The sequence below is a fragment of the Dromaius novaehollandiae genome, chromosome 8, assembly GCF_036370855.1.
Source record: "Dromaius novaehollandiae isolate bDroNov1 chromosome 8, bDroNov1.hap1, whole genome shotgun sequence".
Classification (NCBI taxonomy): Eukaryota; Metazoa; Chordata; class Aves; order Casuariiformes; family Dromaiidae; genus Dromaius; species Dromaius novaehollandiae.
In genome coordinates, this window is record NC_088105.1 from 37,506,316 (window position 1) to 37,529,483 (window position 23,168).

The window sequence follows — 23,168 nt, forward strand, 5'->3', positions numbered from 1 at the left end:
AAGCAGGTGCACCCCAAGGAGAGCGTCACACTCAGATGGGTGTCATACCAAAGAGGGGTCACCGTTGGGTGCACCCCAAGGAGGGGGTCACCCTCGGGGGGGGGGCATCACTCCAAGCAGGGTGGCACCCAAGGATGGTGTCACTCTCGGGGGGGGTGTCACTCCAAGGAGGGGGTCACCCTCGGGGGGGGGGGCATCACTCCAAGCAGGGTGGCACCCAAGGATGGTGTCACCCTCGGGTGGGGGTGTCACTCCAAGGAGGGTGTCACCCTCGGGGGGGGCATCACTCCAAGCAGGGTGGCACCCAAGGATGGTGTCACCCTCGGGTGGGGGTGTCACTCCAAGGAGGGTGTCACCCTCGGGGGGGGTGTCCCTCCAAGGAGAGATCACTCAAAAGCAGGTGCACCCCAAGGAGAGCGTCACACTCAGGTGGGTGTCATTCCAAAGAGGGGTCACCGTTGGGTGCACCCCAAGGAGGGGGTCACCCTCGGGGGGGGGGCATCACTCCAAGCAGGGTGGCACCCAAGGATGGTGTCACTCTCGGGGGGGGGGGGTGTCACCCTCGGGGGGGTGTCACTCCAAGGAGGGTGTCACCCTCGGGGGGGGGGGCATCACTCCAAGCAGGGTGGCACCCAAGGTTGGTGTCACCCTCTGGGGGGGTGTCACTCCAAGGAGGGTGTCACCCTCGGGGGGGGGGGGGCATCACTCCAAGCAGGGTGGCACCCAAGGATGGTGTCACCCTCTGGGGGGGTGTCACTCCAAGGAGGGTGTCACTCCCCAGCAGGGGACCCCCCCGGTAGATGTCACCCGCAGAAGGGTGTCACCTGCAGAGGGATGTCCCCCCGGGCAGGTGCACCCCAGCCCGGTGCCACCGGGAGCCAGGCGCGCCGCAAGGAGGGACCCCCCCCCCCAAGCCGGGCGCACGGTGAGGAGGGATCACCGGGGGCAGGTGCCCCCCCGAGGGGGGCGCCCCCCACCGCGGCCTCGCGGCGCCCCGCTGCGCCCGCCCCGCCGCCGCCGCCGCCGCCGCCGCCGCCGCGCCCGGGCGGCCCTGTGCATTGTGGTCCGGCCGCGGGGGGCGAACATGGCCGAGAAGCAGAAGCACGACGGGCGGGTGAAGATCGGCCACTACGTGCTGGGCGACACGCTGGGGGTCGGCACCTTCGGCAAAGTCAAGAGCTGAGTACCGGCGCCGCGGCGGGCGGGGCGGGCGGGGCGGGCGGGGCGGCGGGGTCCCCCCCCACCCTTCCCCCTTCCCCGGCACCGCCGCTGCCTCCCGGCGCGGCCTGCGCTGCGCTGCGCTGCGCGGGGCTCCGCACGGTCCCCGGGGCAGCGGCGGCATCGCGGGGGCAGCTGCCGGCCCCGCCCGCCGCGGCGCCCCCCGCCCCCAGCGCGCAGCCCCCCCCCGCCCCCGGAGGCAGGTGGCGGCCGGTGCGTCCCGGTCCCGGCGGCGCGGCGAGGGGGCAGGTGCCGCGGCGGTGCCTCCCCGCGGGGGCAGGGGCGGTGGGGAGCTCGGGTCGGGCTCGGGGCTCCCGCGCGGTCGGTCCCAGCGAGCAGGCGGCTCCCATCTTCCCGCGAAGCACCAGCTCCCCGACTGGGAGACTCGCAAAGATGTGTCTTCCTTCTTCCCATTAATCCTATTATTGCGTGCAACTGTTACCTTTGAACCGACTTAAAAAAAAAAAAAAAAAAAAAAAAATCAAAGGAACTCTCCCAAACTTGCCCCTGAGCAGGATGAAGAGCTGTAACGATGCTTCAGGTAGGGCTGGTGCAGCAGCTGCTGCCGGAGTCACCGCGGCGCGCTGCGTCCGCCCGGACGGGTGATGTGCACACGCTCAGCACCCGGGTGTTCAGACAAACCCTAACTGGCAGCAGGGGAGAGAAACCACCTCGACCACGGGAGCCGAATCCACCTGCGACCATTAATCAGGCCCTTAAAAATGTATTGCTGTTTAATCTGAAACCGCAGATCCGTTGCCTGAAGAATTATCAGAATAAGTACTTTAATGGTAGGGACCATGTAAATCACTCGCATGTACCAGCAGAGCTCCAGAAGTGCTCCAAAAGCAATTTTTTTCCTACCGAACAATTTAAGCCTGCTGACAATAGCCTTTCCTCTTAGCTACCTTTCACAAGTAGCTAGCATGACCAACCCCCACACACTATACAGCCTGCTTTTTGTAAAAACTGACAGTTTCCAAAGAGACATTTAAAATAAAAGCGATTTCCTAACTCAAAATCACTTTTTTGCTGAGTGGTACCCAATACGCATATGTATTTTTTTCCCTCAATACATTGCTTATAATATCAGCCTGCGTTTGACAGATGAAATTTGGACTTGAGATTGGAAACTTAGATGAAGAAACCAGAGCTGTTGTTTATACAGAATTATGGCATCTTAATCAAAAGAGCATCAGAATAACCTGAATTCATCACGGTTAGCAGGAAACGTGAAAAAACCAGAGATTCTGGCTGATTGATTTTTTCACTATGGAGGGAGATGCCATCACTTACATTTTTTTATTGCTGCTGTTTTTTCTTCCAGCTCTGGCTTGCGCTAGACTCTGTTTCCTGCCTCACTCCCCAAAGTTCAGAAATCATAAATTAGATTACAGGCATTAAGGAAAACGAAAATGGCATTGGAAGGGTGGGGAGGGAAGGATGTTTCTATACTAACCACAGCTTGGATTTGTGGCTGCAGCTGAGTAGTCACTTGAAGCCATCAGAAAGCAGAGCTGCTACAGAAAAAGTCCTTGCAAGCCTCTTGCAGCGGGAGACCACACAAGTGCTGGTGCTGGCAGGGAGGGGAGCAAAGAGACTGATAGATGGGAGCAGGATCTGGGAGATTAATTTGCAGAAAATAAAATTCAGGTGGCTGGAAGGGAATCCTCTGTGATTTTACCTTTAGGGAAGCATGGGAGGAAGAGGGTGGTATCTCACTCGTTAGCAGTCATTAAGAACAGATGAGACTAATTGCTCCTGCGTTTGCCCTAGGTGTGTCCCACCCCGTGGTCCCTCTGTGACCACAGAGGTGGCACGGCAGAGGCAGTGGTGGTTGCTGCTTTGAGAGTTTCGGTCAAAACGCAGCTGAGCACCGCAAATATTTTTCCGTGTGGTATCACGCGTGAGGTCCCGGGTGGCTTCGTGGTGGTTTCTGTACCCACGCTCGCCGGTCACCAAGGTGATGGATTCTGTGGTCCCTCGAGGACCTGCGTCTCTCTGATGATGCCTGCGCGGGTTATTACGGCGTTACCTAGGGGCTCAGGCAGCGTCCGATCCCCTTTTCCAAGGCGCCGTGTAATTGCTGCTGGAGGTCAACCATTGCAGGAGAGGGATGAGAAACAAAAAGAGACTAAGCAGATGAAGGGAAGGGAAGGATGATACAAGGTATGAGCAAATGGCACTGCGACAGAATTACTTCAGCTTTGCTGAATATATGCTTTCCCTTGATTTCATGTTTAACTTAGGGCTGGAACAAGCAGCTGCTAGGAAAAAAGGTCTCACTCTGCTCCCTAAAACTTTTATATTCCTCCCAGAGCATTTGCAAATGTCATAAATGCTCGCTTTACCTGTGCTGCATCAAACACGCACCTAGACGTAGCGTTCGTTGGCATCTGCCATAAAAAGCCATCGTGTCAAGGGACTTCAGTGATTATCTCGGCTTACTGTGAGGTATAAACATTATTCCTCCTCATTTTTGTTCTGTTATAAAATAACTAAATTCGAAGGATCTTCATTCAGAAGCTGATGTTATTGTATCCCTTCCCTTCTTCCCCTAATGACCGCTGGTGCTGAAGCTCTCTTGCACCCAGGCAGTAGCGTGGCTCAACGGGATGCTCGTCCCTAAAAGACAAGGCAGATGCTCAAATCCCTTTTCTAATACGACCGCTCAACCCGGCCTGCTCCCTCCGGCTTTCAACCCGGGGCGGTAGCGGGAAACGAGCCCCTGCCCGGGGCTTTGGCGGTGGCCGTGGCGCGGGATGAGGGGGGTCTTCGGAGCAGGCTGGTCCCAGCGGACGCCCCGCCGGTGGGAGGTCTCCTCCACGACCTGCCCGCTTGCTGAGCGGGGTCAAAAATTGCCCTTCCTGCCGCATGTGAAGATTTCTGTATCTCCACGCTGCAACGAGAGAGGCCCGAGAGGCTCCCACCGCAGAGCGGGTCGCGCTCGCGCTCTCCGTCGCTGTCTCTCAAGACATTCGAGCAGGCTTAACAAGCCACTGGGGACTGAAACAATAATATCTCTGTATCTAACGCTTACTGAAAGCGAAAGATGGATTACAAAATAGGCTGTTTATTTTTAATTATTCATGTGTTTGAACTAGGAAACCTTCACGGAGTTATGCGTTGTTTGGCATGGGCGGGAAGAAGATGAACTGTTCGGGGACGGAATTAAAAACAATAATTACTCATTCCAGACATGGCCTTTTCTTTTTTTTCCGAGCGTATAATGAAAATTTTTCCAAGTGTGTACCGCGCGGCTGGCGCGAGGCCAGCGAGGGGTGTCTCGAAACCAGAGACGACAGCCGTCAGGGCTTTCGTCCTAAAAACTGCAAAAAAAAACCGCTCTGCCGTGCCCTTCCCAGCTTTCCCACCGCCGGCGTTGCACGTTGTGGTGCTTTAGTTTCCAAGGGCAGTGAAGTGTTTTATTTTTAGGATGCTCTTATGGAGGAAAGAATCTCGGGCAGGTCTTATCTCCGGGCTAATAATAGCGACCTCGCTCACCCCGCGCGGCCGCCGCCGTGCCGTCCCCTCGGCCTCCGGCTGCGCCTGCTCGCGCAGGTCGCTTCGAACCCTCGTCTCGTTCAAAACTGCAGGCTTCTAATAACGTGCTAACAAAGTTTGCTCGAAGGTATTAATCCCTGCTGCTCTGCACTATTATTGTTTGGGCTCTCTCATTACGGGCGTTACTCTTACATTTACTGTCGGTAAGTCTTCTGCACAGCCCCCTATATTTTTAATATCCCATGAAAAAACACTGGCAAAGTGTAACTCATCGTCAGAGAACCGTTTTGCCTCTGAACCGCTGATTGTCAGGTTTCCAGCAGTTGCTGGTGTTAACCGCAGTATAAATTTTGCCTTCCTACACACAGAACATTTTGTTAATTGATAACAAATGGATCAAATTCTGAATTCACTTTACACCGCTATTAAGTCGGTGCAATTCCAGCGGCGGCAGAGGAATTACTCCCGGTGTAAATCCTTTGTGGCTGCTCTTCGTCCCGATGTACGCAGGAGATGAGCATCAGCATCCCAGTTTTTAACCGTGGTTTAAAATCATGTATGAAAGTTTCTATCCTTTCTAAAACTGGAATTTGTTAGCGCTCTTGCAGTACAGTTTGATGTTCCTAAACCTTGTTATCAAGCCAAGAAACATGCTTGAGAAAATATAAATAGAAATTCTTTTTAGTAATGCAAATCTTACAGTCCTATTTTGGGCAGGGAAAATCCCTGTATCCTTTTTTGTTGTTTTTTTTTTTTTAAAGAAGCATGATGGTCTAGATTTAAGACTGGCTTGTTAGGGATTTACTCAGCTCGTGTGTTACGGGGGTGATTCTCCCCTGCCATTAGAATATATCTGTTTCTGATTGATGTAACCTTTACGTGCTATAAATCCTTGCAAATTAGCTTTGGGTATGACCTTCCCTAGTAACTCACTCCGTCATATTTACTCGCGTATTTTTTGCAGATAAGTCCCCTCTCTCCTGTCTTTCAGTACTCCACTGGGAAAATAGTCTATGGAAGAAATATAAACCAACTTTTAGACGTTTCATTGTTCCTTATCTGATTTGTCCTATTTGACAGGTCCAGCAGGATTTGCCTCTTACCAATGTGTCTAATTTGGTTTGGAAGTCATTTATACGCTGTGGTGCTGAATTCCACAGTTTTAGTTTCGCTTTGTATGAAAAAGCATTTCCTTTTGCATGTTTTAAGTCTACCACTTTCTGGCATGTTTGATTCCAACTTTTCTCCCTATAAAAGGGCTGAAGAAGTATGAAAAAAGTACGTATAGGTAACGTGAGGAAAATGAAGTCCTAGTATCAAAGTCCTAGTGTCCAGAGTGTATCCAGAATACCCGGATTTACTTCATTTTTTCCCTTCAATAGCTACTTTTTGCTTAGAACCCCTCTGTGTCGGCATCCTGAAGCGGTGCACGAGTAACTTTGCCACGCTCTCTTTCTGTCAGTCGGAGAACACCAGCTGACGGGGCACAAAGTCGCCGTGAAAATCCTGAACAGGCAGAAAATACGCAGCCTGGATGTGGTTGGGAAAATCAAACGAGAAATTCAAAACCTGAAGCTCTTCCGGCACCCCCATATTATCAAACTGTAAGTACCCTCTCTTCCACGCGCCCGTGCTACTCCTCCACCCCGCCTGGACTTTCCTCGCACAGTTGACTCGATTGCAGGAGGTGCCTTACGGCAATAAAAAACGTTAGGCCCACGGTCATGTTTTTGCACGTTAGAGCCAAATGTTGCTTTTCTAGAGTCCTTCCACTAGCTTGCACGGGAACACGACCAACTCCTCCAGAAACGCTGGGAGACGTTTTTTTCGTTGGGAGCTTGGGATATTATGAGCCGCGCTGCGAATTTTGCCTGAGGAGTCACAGCACGGTTTGGCCCCTAGAGCGGAGCCTTGGCCTTAAGTCAATAGCATTTCTGTTTTAATGGCCTGATTATCCAGAGCTTAAAGGAACAATTTTGTTTATTATTCAGACATAAGTTTTCAAAATTGCCACTCTGATGAACCTGAGGTTTGGCTGTAAATCAGCACCTGCGCTCCGGCCGCTGGGATTCCTTCTCAATCCCCAGTTTGTGCAGCCAGTCCACATTAATGAGGCACTCGATAATATCTTTGGCATTTCTATAAAAGAAAGCTGTTGAATGGTAACTGGAAGGATAAGTTGACATTTAGGTCAGCCTTAAAACTGGCATGAGATATAGCAAATACCTGGGCCTTAGAGGCAAGGGAAAACAAATTCTCCCTACAGTTAAATAACTAACTATAGAGCAACTGTTGACTTTAGAGTAACTTCACAGCTCCGTGGATTTATTTGAGAACAGATTGGCATTATTTCATGAGTACGCCAGCGAGAGCTCTCAGCTGGGCATCCAGCGTCCCCCGAGCTAAGTCCTGTTCACACATCTGTCAAACAAACTAGTAAAGCCTAAATATTAAACCCGGTTGAAGAATGCCACTACGGCTACACTAAGTAGCACAATCATGAAATAGTATGTTAAAGAAAAGAGGATGGTAGAACATATGCCTCCTATTGCAATCGCTTGTGGCATCTCCCCCCTCATGTGTGTGTATGTGTGTATATATAAAATATATACAGAGAAAAAAATTTTGAGGCAAGAGTGATACTCTTTCTCACACACCCATTTATCATTCTGGAATTTAGAGGATTTTAATATTTGAAAAATGATTGGGTCTTGTGGGGTGCTCGTCTTTGTTGCTGTAAAGTATTTCCATACCTTTGCAAAAGTAGCTCCCTCTAGTGTCTAGAGCTCTTTTATTTCTGTTCTCGGTACGAGGGAAAATAAATAGCTCTACCCCCATTTTCGAGAAGCCTTCGTTGCTAAAGACATTGCTGCAGATCTTATCCAAAATGGAAATTTGAAAGTCAGGACAGTCCTAAACGCGATAGACTTTTCTGGCAGAGATTTCGGAGGATTATGTAAAAGCTCAAAGAAAAAAAGTAAGTCCATAAAAGAGATCCTTTCAGTAGACAAGTGAAAGATTATACTTAGTCACCCCGTGAAACGAGAGACGGCTTTTCAGAAAGGGAAAGCAATTATAAACGCAAGATCTGAACAAATCCTTATTTTCAGAGTTGAAGCAAAACTCATAATCTGTTTGAAAGCCCTTCCCTGTCCTTACTGAATAATGACTTCTAAATACACTTGTGTTTTTAAAGGTACCAGGTCATCAGCACTCCAACCGACTTCTTCATGGTGATGGAGTACGTGTCTGGCGGGGAATTATTTGATTACATCTGCAAGCACGGGCGGGTAAGTGGCGGTACCGCGTCCGCCCGAACACCCGCGTGGGGAGAGGAGGAGGCTGGGAAGTAAAATGCCTGCTAGAGAGAACACGTTGAAGGTTAAGGCCAAAAATAGAGCGTGCTTCATAGGAGTCCCGTCTGGAGCGTCTCGCACTCGGCCTGCGGGAAAGCTGCGTGGGGGGTTTTGCAACGCTCTGTGATGTATTTCCACATGCAAACGAAAAGGATCCGCGGTATCGCGTTGCTTGGTAGAAATATTTGGAAAACCAGCGTATTTTCACGGTTTTTAGCTATGGGTTGCCTGGTTGAAACCGCAGAGTTCAGCAGCAGCAGCCGTGCTGGGTTTGGTGCGTGCAGGCGGTCGGCGGGGGAAGAGGGCTCCAGCATGGTCTCTGTCCCAGCACCTCGCCTCCCCCAGGTGCCCCCCCCGGCCGCCTCCTCGGATTATTCAAAGACTGTCTAAGGACGTGGCGTATCTGGACACGTATTTTCAAATGCCAGTGTTCCCAGTGGAATATTACGCTTACTTAGGAAATCACGAGCATCTGCCCTATGGGCATCCTCCTAGGTAGGGAGCAATCGCAGAGCAAGGAGATAAAACCAGGCTAAAGCGGACGCACGGCTTCGGTTGAAGGATCAGCCTGTCGTGCATTTCCTCTCCATAGTGCAACAAAATCAATACCTATACTCTAAATTGTTTTATGTTAGTGCACTGGTAGAGGGAATTAACTCCGTGCTCGTTTACTTTTCTACACGCAGTTCTGATTTTCAGCCCGTTTGGAGCTTTACAAGGACTAATTTGGAGCCCTTCTGAACTTTCAAAATCAGAAGTTAAATTTCTCACAAAGGGAATCTTTAGAAGTTCATCAGTGAAAACGATCAGTCTCATACTTCATGGGACCTAATTTTTCTGAGCGTAGCATCATTGCTGTATCCCACCTTGAGGTTTTTACGGAGCCGCCTGCTCCGTCAGCCCGTGAGGACTTGCTGCCTGCGACGCGCTGGGCAGCGTTTTGTCCACCCTGCACGTGCCTACGGCGCAGAGCCGAGCTCCAGCCCCTTCCCTTGGGAAAGACGGCCGTTGCCGATTAAGCCTCGCCGCTAACTTCTTGGTAGCCCGTCTAAATTTAGCTTTCTCGTTTCATCTCGGTGCCCCCCAGTTAGGGGCTGCCTTACTTCAAGACACCAGCACGTTATAAAACGCAAGGGGGGAACCGGCTTCATTCGCTGCTGCGGGTTACGCCGTGGAGAGGAGCGTACTGTAATTTCATCTGCGCGCCGCGGAGCTTTGGCTCCTTGCTAAGCCAAACCGTTCGCTGCCAGCCGCGCAGCCGGAGGAGCCTCGAGGACCGTTTCCCCTTGCGTTCGCAGGTTGAAGAGGCAGAGGCCAGGCGCCTCTTCCAGCAGATCCTCTCCGCGGTGGATTACTGCCACAGGCACATGGTTGTCCACAGAGACCTGAAACCGGAGAACGTGCTGCTGGACGCGCACATGAATGCGAAGATAGCCGATTTTGGTATGTGACCCCAACGGCGCGCCAGAAACGCGGCCAGCTCCGAGCCGCTTGCTGCGGCGGGGCTGCCTAGCACGCCTTGCAAAACCCAGCCTCTGTTTTCATAACTGCTCGCAGTTTCTTCACCTGAAAAGCCCACAGTTATAAACACTGGCCCTTTAGCAAAACTCAGGGATTACTTATTGTAGGCTTCCCCTGTGCTTGCATTAGTAATGGCGGAGCAAGGTAATTTGCAAATCTTCACTATGTTTTAGTATAATCGCCTAATATAAAGATTTAGCTAATTTATGTTTAGTACAGACTCGGTGCACTTAATTCCAGGGTGACCTGGCTGCGTATGTTTATTTTCATGCATGTTCTCCTTCAGCATGGCCATGTGCTCCTGGCCTCACTTCATTTTACAAATGAATAGTAACAGGAGCCTTTAAGTGGCATTACTGATTGAAATCCCACTGAAAAAGCTGGTTACCAGCTCCATCCCGGCAAGTCCGTTCTAGCAGAGATAAATCCTTTTGAAGATTTATGCATTTCAGAATGCTGCGCGGTTCCCATGCAAAGTGTGTACTCTGAAATGGGTTGCATCGTTGCATCTTTTTTCTCTGGGTTTTGCAACTCAGAGAAGCACAGTGAGCCTGGAATGAATATTCCTCATTCAGATGTGAAAAAATAATAAGAATTATCATGAGCAAACCAGCTCAAAGGGGTCTAGCTACGTTATATCAGCAGTTCCCTGCCCAATTTCCCCACTCAGCTTGCCATTCCTTTCCTCCTCTGCGCAGCACGGGGTCCTCTCTGGGGGGACCTTCACGTCAGACATCGATATGTAAGCATCTTCTTTCTAGGCTTGTCCAACATGATGTCGGATGGCGAATTTCTACGAACCAGCTGTGGTTCCCCAAATTACGCGGCCCCCGAAGTCATCTCTGGAAGGTAGGACGTGCCACTTTCAATCAAAGCATACGTGAGCCCGTGGTCCTTTCGTTTGTTCTTGTGATTGGAAACAGCTTTGCCCATCTAGTAAAAGCAGCTGAATCCTTCCAGCTTATATTCTATGTTTGAGTGAATCTACTGGCAAGATCTTGAGGCTTTCTTGGTTGTTTCATGTCTCAATAATAGTTCTAATAGCAAAATGTAAGCTTCCTAGAGATCTTATTATGAAGGAATAATTAATAGCAGCTGTTTACTGTTTATATAGCCAGTTAAAGAGAGTGAAAAATAGTTTTTGGACAGAACTACTGAACTTTCAGATGGAAGGGCTTTTCCAGGCCACCCCCTTCTCTCCTTCCCACCTATAACATAAAACATAGTGTTAACAAGGAAAACCATTTACTAGTAGAACTATGAGTAAAATCGTTAATCACTTTCCTATGCTTTTGAAGTTTTCTGTTTCAAAATTGTCGTATTCTGGTCCTTTAAAGTTTTTTTTTTTTCTTTCCCTGAGAATCAGTTCAACCATCATAGCTTTGTTTTGAAATGATGAACTGAACTGACAAAACTGCAGTGTGGTTGCATATCTCAGCTACATACTGCCGGTATGCAGCATCTGTACAGCACATTGCATTTTGAATTCGACCTTATGCAGCGTGTCCAACTTTGCCACATTGACGTGGCAGTATTACCTCCTATATTTTATGGTTGAGAAACTAAGTTACATAGAAATGTGCTTTTTTACCTAACTCTATGTAATAGCAAAGATTAGAAACATGGTGTTTCTAATTTACAGTCCTCTGCATGGTCTTTCCAACTGCCCGTCTCCTAATTATCTACCCTGTGGCTTTGAATCATCCTTCTCATCACCATTAGTTTTCATAATCCAGCATATTTTGCCTGTAACAGTAACTTGTAAATATAACATTTTGTTTAAAGTGTGTTAGTTGTGATTAGGATTATTTGATGCCTGCTTTAGGCCAGTGCAAGTGTTGGCAAAGTATTTAGGCCACCATCCAGAAACCTTGTTGTGAATATGGCTCTATGTATAAGAGCAAGTAAATCCTGATGGTGAGGAGGGGGACAAAGCCCGAAACTCTACCATGGCTCCAAAAAGCAGCCACGCTACCCTCTCACAGAGCTGTAACCGTGTCAGATGCCGTCTGTGGGGAGAAGGGAGGTTGTCAGGAACGATCTGCTGCTTCTGCAGCAGGATGGACGTGTTGCCTGTGCATGTGCGTGCAGGACCAGAGCGGGTGAGCTGGTGCAAGGTTTGTGCTGCCCTGGCTGGCTAGAGCATAAAAGTAGCAGAGCGTAAAAGCTCAGGTTTCAGGGTAATAAAAATACATCTCATTTGGGCCTAAAAGTCAAATCAACTGTTCAATCAACATGGATAGCAGCAAAACAGTACGGCTCCCTTTCTGGTGAGATCAGGCATCGAGGCAGGACTAGAGCAACATCGAACTCACTGTCCCCATTTTCACGTGCCCTTTATTTGCTGCTCTCACTGGCCTCAGCAGAGAATTTCTCATGCTCGGAAATAAAGCTAGATTTAGGTGATTTGGTAGCGTTCAGAGGGGGCTGGAGAACGGCAGCCCGCAGTACTGCTGTCTGCACTTTTTGTCCATCAGGTGCGTTTGCAGCAGTGCTTTTCAGGAGCAGCAAGTGCAGGATAATCGGGTTGCATGAAGCGACTTTTGTATTTCCATTTCAACCTCCGCATTTTGATATGATTTTAGAGCCCAAGGGCAGGCACTGCCTTCCCAGAATCTTCTCCAGAAAAGCATCGGTTGTAGCAAAAAGATATAAACAAACAAACCAAGCAAGCGAGCAGGAGTAAAACCGGTATGTGTGGCATGTCCAGACTTGGAGATGCCAGAGAGGACGTTGCAGCTTGTGGGAAGCAAGAACACTTGCATACCAGCACGCAAGCTTCAACCAAAAATAGCCACTCGGAGATATAATGTCTGCCTGCCATTTCACCTGCCTCGGTGAATGAGCAGAGAGGGTTGGCTGAGTCCTTCAGCCCTTGAGGCAGAGGAACGAGCAGCCTGGCAGAGCTCGTGGAAACACGGGGCTGAGAGAGCTGGGCGCCTAACCAGTCCTTACGCCACGGCTGTCCAAGGGAGCATGGTCGGCCAACATCAGCTATGAAAGTTACTTACCCTAATCCTTAAGCATTTTCTTTGACTTAAGTGGGCTTGGGGGCATTCACATGAGGGGGTTAATGATGAAGGTGCAGCATGGGGGAGCTGGAGGAGGTACCGCTGTATGGGGGGGGTACCTCTGCCCTGCAGGACTTGTCACGCCAACCAAGAACATGGGGAGCAGGAGGAAAACCAAGGGGTGACGGCTTTTCCATTGCCTTGGCTTGGCGCAGGTTGTACGCCGGCCCGGAGGTGGACATCTGGAGCTGCGGCGTTATCCTCTACGCCCTCCTCTGCGGCACGCTCCCCTTTGACGACGAGCACGTCCCCACCCTCTTCAAGAAGATCCGGGGCGGCGTGTTTTACATCCCGGAATACCTCAATCGCTCGGTCGCCACTCTCCTCATGCACATGCTGCAGGTCGACCCACTCAAACGAGCAACCATCAAGGACATCAGGTAATGCTGCCTGGGGCGGGCGAGCTGCACTTGGGGTGGCCAGTGTCCTCTTCTGGACCCCGACCTGTTGGGGGCAGAGGATGCTGCCCACCCTGGGCATCATCCGCTGGCAGTTGGACATTTTAGTTTCCAGGAGTTGTCAGCTAACCTGACTGATTTTTGTCCCTAGTGATATAAGGAGCACTCCTGCAAACTTCCGTGCAGGTGGAGAGGTGGGATGCTGGCTCCTGGCAGTGAGTGATGAGGAACAGCCTGGGGTGGTGACGTCTTCACAAGCACAGCTTGATGTGGAAGAGAACATTTGAGAGAGAACATATATATATATGTATAAAATGATGGTTTGTTGCATTATAAAACAGCCTCAGAAATCTAATAGCGCTTAGCCAAACCAGCTCTATCATGCAGTAACCCTAAGAACCTAAGACTCACCAGACATTTTTCGTTACTTGATTTCGAGATCACCTCCCTCTGAGTACCAGTTCAGACAAAAAGGGTGATCATTTTCCTTACTGTCTGTCCAATAGAAAAGATGAAAGAGGAACATAGGAATCACTAACTTAATCCTAAAATATCACATATAATTTAAAATGTTTCTTAAGGTCAGCAAATGGTTCACCTTTAAATGCACGGTTTTCTAGTCTAGTCAATGCATGCAATACCCATGAACATTTTATGAAAATTACAGCTGGTGTTCGAGGCACATACGTAAATGTTATAGAGACTTTCAGGAGTCCATGGCTTCTTAACGCATTTGCAAATGATGACTTTATGGGACCCCTTCAGGTAAAATCTAGTTTAGGAGTGCCTCCTTTATTCCCTGAGCCCTCAAGACTAGAGGTCTAACTGCATGATAGAGAAGCAGCACATGTGGCGAGGCTGCAGCTGACAGGTGGAACAGATAGACTAGGCCCTTTGTGCGATTTAGCCACGTAATTGTCATTGACTGTATTGAAAATCAGCGGGAATGAGGCACCTGGATGGCTTTGAGGCTCTGTATCAGATCCATAGTGATCAGAAAGCACGAGCATCTGGCAAGTGCTGAGGTCGTAATTCAGAGCCAGGCAAAGAAGCAACCGCACTCGCAAAGGGCCACCGCAGTTGCAGCGTGCTGCTGTGAAGGTGTCCTACCTTCCCCATCCTCGGACACCGCAGTGTAGACCACAGGTTATGACAGTGAGGCGTATACAGCCACCCAATTCCTCATCCTTGACCCTCACGTCAGAGGGCTCATTTTGGCCACCTCCTTTGCAGCATAAATAAACGCTGCTCTTTCAGAAACGTAGCCCTGATTTTGGTTTCCTGGTCCCTGCACGGCTTACCGATGACAGAAGGGGGTTTTGAATCTGCCTCCCAGTCGCCGTGCTGGGAACGCTCTGCTGCTTTCGTGGTGAAGCACTTCAGCCAAAGCTGCCCAGATCCTCCTAGGGAGAAAACCAGGGATTGCTGTTAGTGGTCACTCTAACCTGAATTACGCAGTAAGCCCAGAGCTCACCGTTGCTCCCCTTGTAGTCACCATCCTGTGCGTTTCCCCCCAGGGAACACGAGTGGTTTAAAGAAGAGCTGCCCAGTTACCTCTTCCCGGAGGATCCTTCCTACGACGCCACCGTCATCGACGACGACGCGGTTCGGGAAGTCTGCGAGAAGTTCGAGTGCACCGAGTCGGAGGTGATGAACAGCCTGTACAGCGGCGACCCGCAGGACCAGCTGGCGGTCGCCTACCACCTGATCATCGACAACCGGCGGATCATGAACCAAGCCAGCGAGTTCTACCTGGCCTCCAGCCCTCCCACCGGCTCCTTCATGGACGACAGCGCCATGCACATCCCGCCCGGCGTGAAGCCGCACCCCGAGCGCATGCCGCCTCTGATAGCGGACAGCCCCAAAGCACGGTGCCCGTTGGATGCCCTCAACACTACCAAGCCCAAACCCTTGACTGTCAAAAAGGCCAAGTGGCACCTGGGAATCCGCAGCCAAAGCAAACCCTATGACATTATGGCTGAAGTGTACCGCGCGATGAAACAGCTGGATTTTGAGTGGAAGGTAGGAGATGCTCGCGCTTTGTGACCATTTTCATGGATTGTTTTCTAGTTATCCGATCTGGGTTGGTCAGTGAGGTTGTTGCAGTGAGTGTGGGCACAGACTCACCTGTTTCTAAGCAAGTATCCACACATGGTGACCATTCTTGCTCTTACTTATTTGTGCAAACCCACTGCATTCAAATGCTAGTTGTGGTTTAATAAATGTGGCATTTATTTCTGACGTGAAATACACATTTTCTTTTTTGAGTACTCTAAGCCTCTGGCTGGAAAGATAATTCTTACTAGTTTAGCTGCAGGGATAAGAGGAGCTGGTCACGTTTCTAATTTTAGTGGCTAATTCCTTGCTAGGTCATCTTGGGTGCTCCTGAGAAAAGTAACTCTCTCGCCATTTCTGCTTGGGTCATAGCAATCGTGTCCTGCAATGGCGTGATATGTTTTTCCTTTTCCTTCTTAAATGATGCATAGAGTAGGAGGCTGGGGTATTTTGAATGCAGAAGTCCTGTAAGCGCAGTGGAGCCATTTGTATCATTGATGCGGTGGCATTTTTCTCGATAGAGGTGGAGGAATGCCCATGACGACGCATGCTTTCAGACTTACTGCTTCCCTATTTTAGGGCTGAGCTTCTTGAAGTGTGATGTAAACCCAGATGACATTTTCACGGGTAATGCTCGGTTTAGGTATTTCTTCAGAGCTACGCGACATTTGGCCCTAATCTTTTTCAAGTTCAGATAAGCAAATCCCCGCCACAGAGTTAGCCCTCATCGTTGCTGCTGGCCCTGCTTCCCTGAAACTGTGCAGTCACTTACGTGAGCTCTCCTGACTTACAGCAGCTTTATGTGAGCATCAATAGCAAGATAAGGGGAGTTTAGGCCCAAACCTTTATCATCGCATAATACCGTAGTAGATATCCTCCTCGTTCTAGGTGTGAAGGGTCTTGCAGGGTGAACGTCACTGTGCCGCTTTGGAAATGCCGAGCGTTGTGCACGGGCAGCATCGGTCCCTCAGGAGCACCAACGTCGCTTCCTTTGCCCGATCTGCTCCGAGCATCTCGATCGTGGGAGATGCAGGCCGTGGGTTTGTAGCTGGATCCCAGCTGCGCAGAAAGCCCAGGCCAGGCTCGAAAGCTGCAGAAACCACCTGTTTTAATGTGTCTCTAGAAGTATTAGGCAAAGTTTGAACCATTCACTAGTCAGGGAAACCACAGAACTAGAGAGCTTGTCCCCGCGCTGGCACAGGCCTTTATGCCCAGGCCTCCGCCTTGGAGGACAAGAATATCATTTAAAATCACCACGGTTGGGAATTTACCCTGGAGCAGAAATAGATTACTACCTTTTTGTATAATTAACAGCGATTTCCTACAAATCAATTTGAAAATGCATCTCTTCCCCTGAGAGAAGTAGTGTCTCTCTTTACTGAGCTATTTGCTGTCTTCTTGAAAGCCTGGTATCTCCTCCTTATTCTGATAATACCATTATGTATTTAAAGCTAAGTAGCCCCCAGCAGCCCTGCAGGGAGATGGACATCTCCCTGCATCCTAAGCATCTGCCTCCAGCAGCCAGATGTTTGTTAGCTGCAGGCTTTTGCGGAGCGCTCGCAAGCCTGCCGTATTCCTGGTGCAGCTCCACGGGTGTCCTTGTGTAGGCAGTGGGGCTTAATTTATATTAGGAGGTTCCACAGTGGTCTTCCCCACCCCAAGAATAACTTCAGATGTGACTCCTAATCAGAATAGCTTTCCCATCCATGCTTTCCCTTTGTAAATACAGCATCTGGAAAAGATCTTGCTGCGAGCTAGATGCAGCACATGGCGGGGTGGGAAGCGGCAAGAGAAAACGTAGCGGGACTGAGCCACAAACACTGAGTTCAGCCATGCCGATGGGAGAGGGTGCTTTCCCCAGCTGTCCTATCTGCCCTGGTGTCACGGGCACGTTTCTCAGGTGCTGGTCCCTGGATGGACATTTGGCCCTTCCTGCTGCTAAGGGAGGGGAAACATTGAGTCTGGCGCCTGGGCAGACCCAAACTGCTTCATCTGCCCAGAGGGTTGGGGAATCAGAGCCCTAAGAAGCGTTTCAAAAACACCTTTTAGGAGGAAGCAGGACATGACGCCATTTGCTTAACCTTAAAGGAATCGTTCTGTCTAGAAACTTGTTTTTTTCTCAAAACCTGTCTTGCTATAGTTAGAAAAAAAGAAGGAAATGTTGTTCTTGCTACCTGGAATCTTATTCCTGAAAGCCAGTTACCTGTTCCAGGTGGTGAACTCCTACCATCTCAGAGTGCGTCGGAAGAACCCGGTGACGGGCAACTACGTGAAAATGAGTTTACAGCTCTACCAGGTTGACAACCGCAGCTACCTTTTGGACTTTAAAAGCATCGACGGTAAGTGGGAAGCGTTGCAACTTGGGTTGTAAACCACCTGAAAGGGGAAGTTTCCTCCTGAGTTACACGTCCACCCCTACGCGCGCCTCTTACCTGCTGCATCTCCTTCCAGATGACGTGACGGAGCAGCGGTCGGGCTCGTCCACGCCGCAGCGGTCGTGCTCGGCCGCCGGCTTGCACCGGCCGCGGCTGAGCATCGACGGCGCCGCCGCCGAGTGCCCGTCGCTGATGGGCTCGCTGAGCGGCTCCTTCGTGGGCAGCCTGCCCGCCGTGCCGCCGCGCCTGGGCAGCCACACCATGGACTTCTTCGAGATGTGCGCCAGCCTCATCATGGCCCTGGCGCGCTGACCCGCGCCGCCCCTCACCCCTTTGCCCTCCCGCGTTGCTCGTCCTCCTCCTCGCCGCTGTACGCTCTGCGACGCAGAACCAAATCCTCCTTGAAAAGACCCGAAACCGGCTCAAGAGGACGCAGTCCTCTCCAACGAAGCATCAAAGAAATTAGGAATAACTGCATTTCACTTGTCACGGGGTGAAATGTGTACAGTCCACTTTTTGTTTTGCCCTAGAAAAGCACTGACCCGCTCGCCGCTTTCACAGGTGAAGGCTGTTTGCCTTTATTCTTTTTTTAATTATTATGATTTTTTTTAATTCCTATGATTTACCTCAGGCCGGCCACTGTCTCGTGTCAGGCGCGCGCCGGGCTCGCGTGACCGCTGCGGACGGTCCCCGTCCCCGGGGCGGCAGCGTGCCCGGCCCCCAGCTTTGCCGCGGGCCCTCGCGCACCCCGGATGCTTTACGGACTGGGACCTTCACCGCCCTACTGATAAGGCAGGGATCTCTCCAGAGTTTTACTGTTTCTTTTACTACTGGCTATCTGAAGGATGGGATTTTATTTTTTAAAACAGACTACGGGGATTTTTAAGGTGAAATTCTTGTACTCGAGGGTAAGCTCTAGTGCACGTGTGACTTTTTTTTGTTGTTTAACAGACCTATTACTGCTAATTGCTTAGGCTTAACATTGTGGCTAGCACTGACGTATGCTTGGCTTTGCTATGGTATTTAATTCCATTTACTTGATTGCAAAGGAACAGAGTCTAATCAGTCAAGGAACAAACGCTTTATGAAAACGTTGCCAAAAAAATCCTGGGCGGGTATTTTTCTTTTGGTTGTGCTTGTTTGCTCGTTTTGTTTCAGAAACAAAGCAGAGCTTTAGCAAGGCTGTTGGGCCCAGGTATGCAGTCATTCAACCTTTACAAACATAACCCGTCTTTTTGATAGCATCTTACGACCTGCAGAGGGTTTTTTTTGCTCGGAATTGTTTTTTTGTACAGTTGCACTTTAATTTATATTTTCTGCAAGTTTCTATGAGAAGCAAGGAAGAGAATGGCACACTAAGCCTTTTGTACTAAACGTTTTAGGTACCGATGACAAATACGGGATATTTTTGCCATCTACTGGCAATTAAGTGGACATTTTCAGCTTGAAGTCCCTTTTTTTAAAAACACAAAATTGCCTTACTTTTGTTACAGATTACATAGTGATTCTCGCTTATGTGACTTTACAGCTCCACTTTTTCCAGAAGCCGCACAAAGTAAAAAACTTCCAAAAAAGCCCATTTTGCTGTTAAGCTCCCGTATGATAAATCCAGCACGGCGGTGTTTGGATTATAAAGCCTGCAGCAGAACTTTTGTTTTTAGAAGAAACACTGGAAATATTTGTAGTACTCCTAGGTTTTGTAAGCAGCTTTTATTATATTATCGTTATGAAATAAATGCTCTGAGGTGGAGAATGGCTTTGATGCGGTGCCTGGTGGCTCTCAGGTGATGAGCATCTCCTTCGCTCTAGCATTAGCGGGTCGTACCGGGCACGAACGGAGACTCCAGCCTCCCTCATTTAAAAAATACAGGGCAAAACCTGGCCGGTTTCTGGCTCCTGGAAGTTCATATCAGCATAACGGTGCAATTTTGCAGCAGAGCCCTGTGCAGCGCGCCTGCCCTCGGCAGCTTTCGGCAGGCGGCACGGCCCCTGCGGAAGAGAAGCACGGGTCTCCCTTCCCCTGCTGTGAAATACATCCGAAAAGTAGAAGGCTGTTAAAAATCATAACTCACGCTATAGCATCTTCCAAGTCACTTGTCCTGGAAACGGCTGCAATTCAGTTAGTTCCAGTTGATAAAGGGCTCATGCATTAGGTACGATCTGCAGTTCAGATGCGTTTAGCACTATAGATGTCTTGCCTTAAAATTGCACTTGTCCTCTGGGATTTCCCACCCGGCAGAACTAATAATACTGAATATCAGCAAATTCCCGTAGGGAGAAACATTTGCTTCCGCTGGCGGGTGGGATTTCTTGGTTGCAGGACAAGACTTGGTGGCACTTTGCATCTTCTAGGACCTGGGCAAACCCAAGCTCCTACATGCATCCACAAGAGCAGTCCTGCCAAGGAGGCCATAAGAGCAGCTCAGCTTTCCATGTGGAGAGACACAAAGCGACTGAGCAACTTTCCTCCCGCGTGTCAGAGCAGACGGGTCGGAGCGGACCAGCAGATGTGGCGCGCCACGCACCGCTCCCTGCCAAGGGCTGGCTCCTCTGCCAACATACGGCAGCAAACCAGCCGTTCGATAGCTTTACCCAAACCCACGCTGCCTGCTGAAACAGGCTGAAAAATTTTACCAATCTTTCTTTTTTTCCAGATAGTCTTCCCAGCTGCAGATAGGTTCCCAGCTGCAAAGGCACCACTGCCCTCCAGTTATACTTGCTAATTACTGTTACACTGTGCTCGGTTTTTTTGAGTTATACCAATACACGCGTGGTCACCTGGATCAGCAGGGTAGATGCATCCGAACTAAACAGACTTGAATTCCTCCAAGTGCAATTCTTAAAACCCCTGGACAGCTGTGCTTTGCAAGCCACCGCTTCACCCCAACGTTGCCTCAGCCGCAGGGTACGGCTCAGTTGGGCTTCAGCATTATCTGCTAGTTCCCAGCTGGGCTAATTCCAGAATAATTTGCACTGTACCAGTTGGCATATATACTTTTACGTATGTGTAGATATATATGTATACATGCATATTAATATACGTGAGCGTGTGTACACACATATGTATATAAATATATAGGTAACGTACCTGCCATTGGCCTCTTTGCACAGCTACGTGAGCTGCTGGCCCTAAAGCTGCTGCTGGGACCAGCTCGCCCTCCCTTTTCGATCCCGTTGCACCCGCCCGGCAGAGTAGGTCCATGCCGAGAACGCCTGCCATAGCGGCACGCTAATCCCGGAGCCAACAGAGGGTATTTTTATCCCCTTTTCTAGGTAAAGCCAATCAGTAGCTTACCTGAGCCGGCCGAGCCCCGTGCCGCTGGGCTGCAGAGGCCGTTTCGGGAGGCGCGATCCCGATCCGGCTCCCCTTGCAGCCGCTCCTGCCAAAGCCCTCGCAGCCGTGGCCTTGGGCACTGTTGCGTTTTCTAGAGTCGAGCTGAAGCAGCGAAGGCAGCAGGGATTTTTCTCCTCGCGGGTCAGAAATACAAGCAAGTGGTTTGCATTGCATGGACCGGTTTTGCAATTACAATGCCAATTGGTATCAGAACAGACTAAGTTGATGCAAAATGACCATTCAGTCTGCTCCTCTTCATTTTACTGTTCGCTATCTGAAGCGTTTTATACATCCACGTAGAAGGAAGAGACCCGTACGCAGAACGAAACCGTGCCTTCGACACGCGTGACGACTGCTGGACACTGCAGGTTTTCACTGCACTGGGTGCACAAATCCTGCACCGCGTGCAGAATCACACTGATGGGCACGTGTATTACGTTTCAAAATACTTGACCTACCATTAGCTGTGCCATTACTTGGCTTCGCCTGTGTATTAGTCTGGAGGAGAGCGGGGAGAAGTCTCTCACATCCACCTCCCCTTAGATGAGTCAAAAAAAACCCCCACTCCAGTTTCTATAGAATTTTACTGGAAATTTTTAGGATTTTTTTTAGGATTTTTGGTTTAAGGGTATGACCTAGCTACTGCAGCCGCCTTTCCTGAGGTCTCCGTTCTGGTACAGGCTTTCTGTCGAGTGCTTTCTTTTGGCTTCCTTAGCTCTTCCCTCGCACGTTTAGCTTCATCATTCGCTTATGAAAGAAAGCAACAGCTTCCAGTAGTTCTGCATTTCCAGTCTGCTTCTTGGATATAGATTTAATACTACTATAAAAACACTGATGCGGGAAGAGGTACCTCTCTCCCGCAGGCATGCTTGGAAGATGGACTGATTTTTAGAATTCCCACATTAAACGTATTGACCAAACACTGGCTTTTGCAGATAGCTGAACTGATATTAAATGCATTTAAAGCACATATCTTTGCCATTTTCCATCATCAGGATTAGGAGAACTGGTCAGTAAATCAAAGAACTAGGTGTAAAGCATGAAGAATCTTTTACTGTTTTAGTCTGTTTTTAACAAAAGCCTTGAAATTCCTGCTGAAACTGCCTTAATTTAAAAATCAGAGTTTATTTATAAGACTCATCTCTGTTTTTCAAGTTTTTAAATAGTTTGTTTATCCTCATGTCACAAAGCTGTGAAGTAGGTACTGTAGACACGGTAATATTTATTCTTGTTGCTGAAAGCATGGTCCTGTGTTCTGCATCATGTTATATTCATGTGGTTTGTACCTCAATGCTTTTTTTTCCCCCCTCCTTTTAGAGTGCAAAGCAAAACTGAACCCCAGGATCACTGCAGTGCCCATGACCCAGTATCTCTGGGCAGATAATCCTAAACTCTGAGAGATACCAACCAGACTAGTCCATTGCAATTTTTTTTGTCTATAAAGAATGATTATTTATGATCTTTCTCATGTTAAAATACTGAACCTTGAAAAGCTCCAAGCATCTCTTCAAAAATATCATTAACACAAAGTTCAGAAAAAATGCTGAGTTCTAGACGTGCTTCACGGGTCTTGGCATCTCGTGTCTCGTCACCAGCCGGACCGCGACAGGTTTTCTTTCCAAGCGAATGCCGCCGGCGTAGCGGCAGCGGACGGGCCCCGCGCCTGGGTTCAGGTTTGTCCTGTGCGCCGGTAATTGTGCATTAGGTGATCACAAAGCAGCCTTTCACCTTCCGTTTACGGTGTGGAAAGCGGTTCTCAGCGTACTGCACTGCATGTGATTGCTGTCTCCAAGGCTGACTTTTGCACTTTAATAAACTCAGAGATGAAACGAGGCAAGAGCAGCAAATCTTTAAAACTTCGGCACGGGGTGGGGGCCACGGTGGCTCTTGCAAAAGCATCGGGGGAAGCGTTTTGAAGGCATTTTGCAAAGATACCTGCTTGCAGGAACTTGGGGGTCTGTCCATAAATGCCTGTGATGTAGAGGGATGCAAATCCAATTAAAGCACATATGCTGCAGCAAGTGCTCCAGTCTCATCCCTATCCTCAGTCTCCTTTCTACAGCATTCATGTGACACACAAGCAGCTTCCAAGAAACACTGGTGTGCCCTCAGATTCAGCAAGGCAGACCATGATTTCCCTTTGGAAAGGAAACATGCAGGATCAGGGGTTAAAATCACATGAGATTTAGCATAAGCTTTGATTCGTTCAGGATGTACCATTCATCAAGGCTATTAAAAAAGAAAAAAAGTAGGGATTTCATTTCCTAAACAATATTTTGACCTGAGTGTAGCCAACCTGTGGCTTAATTGGGGAACTCTGTCGGAGTTGCTATGCG

The 23,168-nt window shown here is 49.5% G+C and overlaps 1 protein-coding gene across 1 annotated transcript; it reads left to right on the forward strand.

Annotated features, from left to right (window-relative positions):
• The first annotated feature begins 1,066 nt into the window (after nt 1–1,066).
• Nucleotides 1,067–22,665, forward strand: PRKAA2 (protein kinase AMP-activated catalytic subunit alpha 2). Its single transcript, XM_064516259.1, has 9 exons — nt 1,067–1,178; nt 6,185–6,326; nt 7,919–8,012; nt 9,377–9,521; nt 10,361–10,448; nt 12,826–13,050; nt 14,586–15,090; nt 17,336–17,462; nt 17,575–22,665. The coding sequence occupies exons 1-9, from the start codon at nt 1,085–1,087 to the stop codon at nt 17,808–17,810; spliced, it is 1,656 nt and encodes a 551-aa protein (XP_064372329.1). The 5' UTR covers nt 1,067–1,084; the 3' UTR covers nt 17,811–22,665.
• The last annotated feature ends 503 nt before the right edge of the window (nt 22,666–23,168 follow it).

Excerpts from the sequence above, each read along its gene's own strand:
- PRKAA2 (XM_064516259.1), top strand. The coding sequence starts at position 1,085 with ATGGCCGAGAAGCAGAAGCACGACGGGCGGGTGAAGATCGGCCACTAC. Across the intron at positions 6,327-7,918 it reads CACCCCCATATTATCAAACT|GTACCAGGTCATCAGCACTC; the intron begins GTAAGTACCCTC and ends GTGTTTTTAAAG. Across the intron at positions 15,091-17,335 it reads AGCTGGATTTTGAGTGGAAG|GTGGTGAACTCCTACCATCT; the intron begins GTAGGAGATGCT and ends TACCTGTTCCAG.